Source organism: Acanthisitta chloris, unplaced genomic scaffold (genome assembly GCF_000695815.1).
Source record: "Acanthisitta chloris isolate BGI_N310 unplaced genomic scaffold, ASM69581v1 scaffold11559, whole genome shotgun sequence".
NCBI classification, from domain to species: domain Eukaryota; kingdom Metazoa; phylum Chordata; class Aves; order Passeriformes; family Acanthisittidae; genus Acanthisitta; species Acanthisitta chloris.
Window position 1 is genome coordinate 29,630 of NW_008690870.1, and position 572 is coordinate 30,201.

The following is a 572-nucleotide window of genomic DNA, read 5'->3' on the forward strand; positions in this document are numbered from 1 at the left end:
GCTGACAGAATTTTTGTCTTAAAAGTCTGAATTACAAATCCTCAATTCATGCAAGATCATTGATCCCTGAAAACATTCAGATTATGAAATAAAGACACATCATTCCTTTAGGACAGGTGTGATGATTAAGAGGAGATTTACAGGACACTTTTGCAGCATTCCTTCCATTGTATTTAAATGGCTTTTAAAATAATCATGAACATGATCATATTTTCAGCATACAATCACATATATCAGCACTTTAAATGGGACCTTAAATTTGAGAGAAATGTCTTTTTGACTCTACTTGAAAGCTATCCTTTGGGATACAGATTTACTGAGAGAGGAAGAGGAGAAGAAAGCAGGATTGACCAACAATGTTACTCTTTTTTTGTTAGCTCCTTATTTCCTCTCCTGCTGTTCTCATTTCCCTCTGTTTCCTTTCTTGCTGAACTCATTTCTTCCATTTGCTTCCTTGCAGAGTTCACTTTTTCTAACAACAGGAATATGTGTTCTGCAAACTCCCGGACAGCTCCACAGCCACCTCTGCTTTTACATATGTAACCAGCAGCCTTCTGAGCAGCAGCACAAGC

General features: G+C 37.6%; 1 protein-coding gene across 1 annotated transcript in view; it reads right to left on the bottom strand.

Annotated features, from left to right (window-relative positions):
- Positions 1-359: 359 nt before the first annotated feature.
- Positions 360-572, bottom strand: part of CMAS (cytidine monophosphate N-acetylneuraminic acid synthetase) — a gene marked incomplete at its 5' end in the record, with an annotated part of 9,189 nt that continues 8,976 nt past the window's right edge. Inside the window, one exon of the mRNA XM_009082001.1 lies at positions 360-572. This exon is cut by the window's right edge and continues 43 nt beyond it. Within this exon, the coding sequence (XP_009080249.1) occupies positions 360-572 (213 nt within the window).